At 31.5% G+C, this 3,746-nt stretch overlaps 1 protein-coding gene across 1 annotated transcript in view; it reads right to left on the reverse strand.

Annotated features, from left to right (window-relative positions):
* The window catches only part of SMC6 (structural maintenance of chromosomes 6), a 73,497-nt gene that overhangs the window by 12,902 nt on the left and 56,849 nt on the right, over positions 1–3,746 (reverse strand). The window contains exons 21-22 of the mRNA XM_024747811.1: positions 2,859–2,996; positions 1,725–1,870 (exon numbers count right to left, since the gene is read on the reverse strand). Of these exons, the coding sequence (XP_024603579.1) occupies positions 1,725–1,870; positions 2,859–2,996 (284 nt within the window). The remainder of the gene's footprint in view (positions 1–1,724; positions 1,871–2,858; positions 2,997–3,746) is intronic.

Raw genomic sequence — 3,746 nt, forward strand, 5'->3', positions numbered from 1 at the left:
TATATATATATATATATATATATATATTTAGTAAATATATCTATCAGCAAAAAGAATCTACAATAATCACACATTGTTTAGGCTGTGGGGAAACAAGCACTCATTGCTGATAGGAGTGAAAAAAAAGTACAATCCCTAGAAAGGGGACTCTGCCAGAGTGGGGTTTATCCTTTTAAAAAAACAAAAACAAAAACCCCGAATTTATACAAAATAATGCATGTATAAAATTATTTGTTGTGTACCACCATTTATAATAGCAAAAAATCAAGTTAAAACTCAACTGTCCATCAGTAGGAGATGACTAAATACTGTGAAACATAAAAACACAATGAGAAAATGCCTATGTACTGATATGGAAAGATCTACAAAATATAGCATTAAATCAAAGAAAGCAACCTAAAACAGCTTAGTGTACTACTTTTTGTATCTGCAAGGATGAAAACACATACTCATATCATCTTGCCTTTGCATACAGAAACACTGAAAGCATATTTAATAAATTAATTTAATAAAATAAAATAAAAGTGAAAAAATTCATTGTCTGCCCTTTCACATTATATTTTTAAAACATGTAAGGTATTACCTATTTTAAAGAAAAACTTCTGTTACTATTTTTGTTTCTTTCCCTTTTTCCCCAAAGTTTGTGAAAACAGAATTGAGATCACTCCTGTTCCCTGCCTTTTTTAATATGAAAAATTCTTCATAAAGTTTAATAGCTATAATTTTCTACTGTAATTCAATCATTATCATCCAGTTATACAAGATTTCTAATTTTTTAGTGTTATACAAACTACTATGTATAAAATAAATAAGTTACAGGAATATATTGTACAGCACAGGGAATATAGCCAATATTTTATAATAACTATAAAGGGACTACAAGCTATAAAAATTCTGAATCACCATGTTGTACACCTGAAATATAATATTGTAAATCAACCATATCTCAACTAAAAAAAATACTAATGCTGCAATAAACATCCAAGTACAAATTGTTTTTTTCATTTTGGATTATAACAACAAAATTACTTGGCCAAATTGAAATTTTTAAAGGCGTTTAACATAAACTACCTTAAAACTTTTCAGAAAGACTAATAACAATAACATCTAACATATTATGTATCCTATACATTGTTTATTATGGGTTATCTCATTTAATCTTCATTACAACTCTATAAGGTAAGTACTATAATTATACCCATTTTATAGATGAAAAATTTGAGGTTCAGAGCAATTAGATAACTTTCCAAAGTCAGTTTAGTAGGTAACAGAATTGCAATTCAAACTGAGGTACTCTTGCTTCAGAACCCATGCTCTAACTAAACTAGAGCTTCCATTTTCACAAGTAATATAAAAATATCCATTTCACTGAAATCTCACTGACATGAAATATGTGTTCTTTTCATCTTGATATATATGAAAATGGCTTCTAATTGTTTTGCTTTGCATTTCTTTGATTACTTCTGAAGCTGAATATCCTCATGTCTATATGAATCTTACAGGCAACTATGTTAAAATGTCATTCTGTAATGAGTTCTGTAATAATTCCGAAGGAAAAATGTTTACTATTAATAATACATGTACGAAAGGCTAGTTTAGCTATAACTATATGCCATAGCAACACTTTACCCAAATTTAAGATTGATATATAAATGTTATTTTTTGTCTCACTATTATATATCTATGGATAATATCATAAAGTAGAAAAGCGAGCCATCACTTACCTCATTATTTCCTCTCGATCTCCATGACTAGCATGTTCTGCCTGTATCTTTTGTCTTAATCTATTAATTTCTTTGTCTAGAATTGATGCAGATTTTTTTACTTCTATCCGCTCTGGGCAGATTTGTCTTGCTTGTGACATTTTCTCCTAAGATAACAGATGTTTAACTTTAAAACTCTTCTTTGATATAACAATTCACTGTACTACTTGTGCCAAAGTACGCAAAATAGAACTCTGAACTTATGTTTAAGAAATGTATCTTAATTACGTTTAATATCATTATTGTTCTAAGCTTTATACTGAGAATACGGTCCAGAGTTGTCATAATCTTCAAGAGAAAATTACATTGGTGTACACACTTTAATAATTTGTAAGAGCTCCATAACTTCCTAGTGAGACAAATTTCAAGTAGCAGCTATGAAAGGTTTGGCACCCAGGGTGCTGAGGTCAGACATAGCATTCTGTGTGTTTTAGGATGGATTCTGAACATCAAGTAGTACTGAAAACACAAAGACCTTCGTGTTTGTAACATATTAAACATAGTATTTATATTCACAACATTTGTAGTACAGTAAGTTTTAAACAAGTAAGGAAATGAATTACAGAGTTTAAATCATTTTCCTAAGACATGTAAAAGCAAAGCTGGAATTCATCTCTTTTAGGTTAAACCACAGTTGCCCTCAACTTACTCTCCTCTAAAAACAGGGCTGCTGCTTTCAGTTGTCAACAAAGGTTATCTAGTAAGTGGGAGCTGAACTGCAACCCAGCTCACACCCAAATTACTCAGAGGCAGGGGAGCATTTTTCTGACATAAAGCTGTATGCACTTGCCAAGCTGGGCATTTAAGGAACTATTTCAGTGGAGGGCGTGCCATTTTCCAAATCACTCAGTGACACTACATGGGGCTGTGGCAGTACTGCCTAAAGTCCTCTTCGTGTTGATCTAAGAAGTCCCCACACTCTGAGAGTTCCTCAGTCTTTTCCTCTGTTGATTCACTGAAACAGCTGTTACTTCATACAAAACAGATAGTCATCGGACAACATGCCTATGTTTGGAAAACATGACATTAGGAAAACACACTTTAATAATCATGACTAAGGGTGTAAACAAAACATTAAAAAAAATGATGGATAACCTCTAGTTCTTTTTCTTTCATATCTAATTCTCGTTTCTTTTTATTTAAAGTATCCAAGTGTTCTTTTTGCTTGTCTTCATAATGCCGTTTCCCTCGTTTTTGGTTATCCACTTCGGAATCAGCAAGGTTTAATTCATCCTGTTTAAATAAAACCAAAATAATCTATAAAGATTGCTTTAAAAAATTATCAGCATAGGTATAAACTAATTGACAACTCAATAAAGTGGACAGGATTATGCTGCTTTAAGAGGCAAGTGTTATTAAGTTCATATCCATATGTTTCTGAAGAGAAGTGAAGAGTTTCCCAAATTGAGAAGTCACATTATCATATTAAAGTTCTTGTATGAAGTCTCCATACCTTATGGTGCTCTCAACTTTATTTTGGTAAACAAGGCAGTTTCCTGGGAAGCTAAGGTAGCCTGAAAAGACTTAAAATAATGCAAGTGTTGTATATTACAGAGGTACCTGACAGAGGAAACCCGGTTTTAAAAAAAGGTGAATTGGGGTGGAGGAGGAAAAGATGTGAAGAAATTTAACACTGACTTATTTGGTCATCATTTCTGGAGGTGTAACCTCAGAATTTTGAGAACAAAATATAATTGTAAAGAAGCTATCTCAAGTTCACTTTAAAGGGAAACAGTAGTAAACTATAAGGTAAAGATGCATACTGGAACACACAGCAACCACTGGGAAAAAAACAAAAACAAAAATTGTAGCTAAATAAACTAGCAGAGGAAATTTTAAAAAGGAACACTAAAAATTACTTGGCTAATCCCAAAAGAAAGAAATAAAGAGAAGAAATACAAACAAGAACAAATAACAGCTAACCATTACTTTTAAGACGAAATATCAACTGCTTTTTTTTTTTTTTTTTTTTTTTTTTACGGG

Source organism: Neophocaena asiaeorientalis, unplaced genomic scaffold, assembly GCF_003031525.2.
Source record: "Neophocaena asiaeorientalis asiaeorientalis breed wild unplaced genomic scaffold, Neophocaena_asiaeorientalis_V1.1 scaffold84, whole genome shotgun sequence".
Taxonomy (NCBI): domain Eukaryota; kingdom Metazoa; phylum Chordata; class Mammalia; order Artiodactyla; family Phocoenidae; genus Neophocaena; species Neophocaena asiaeorientalis.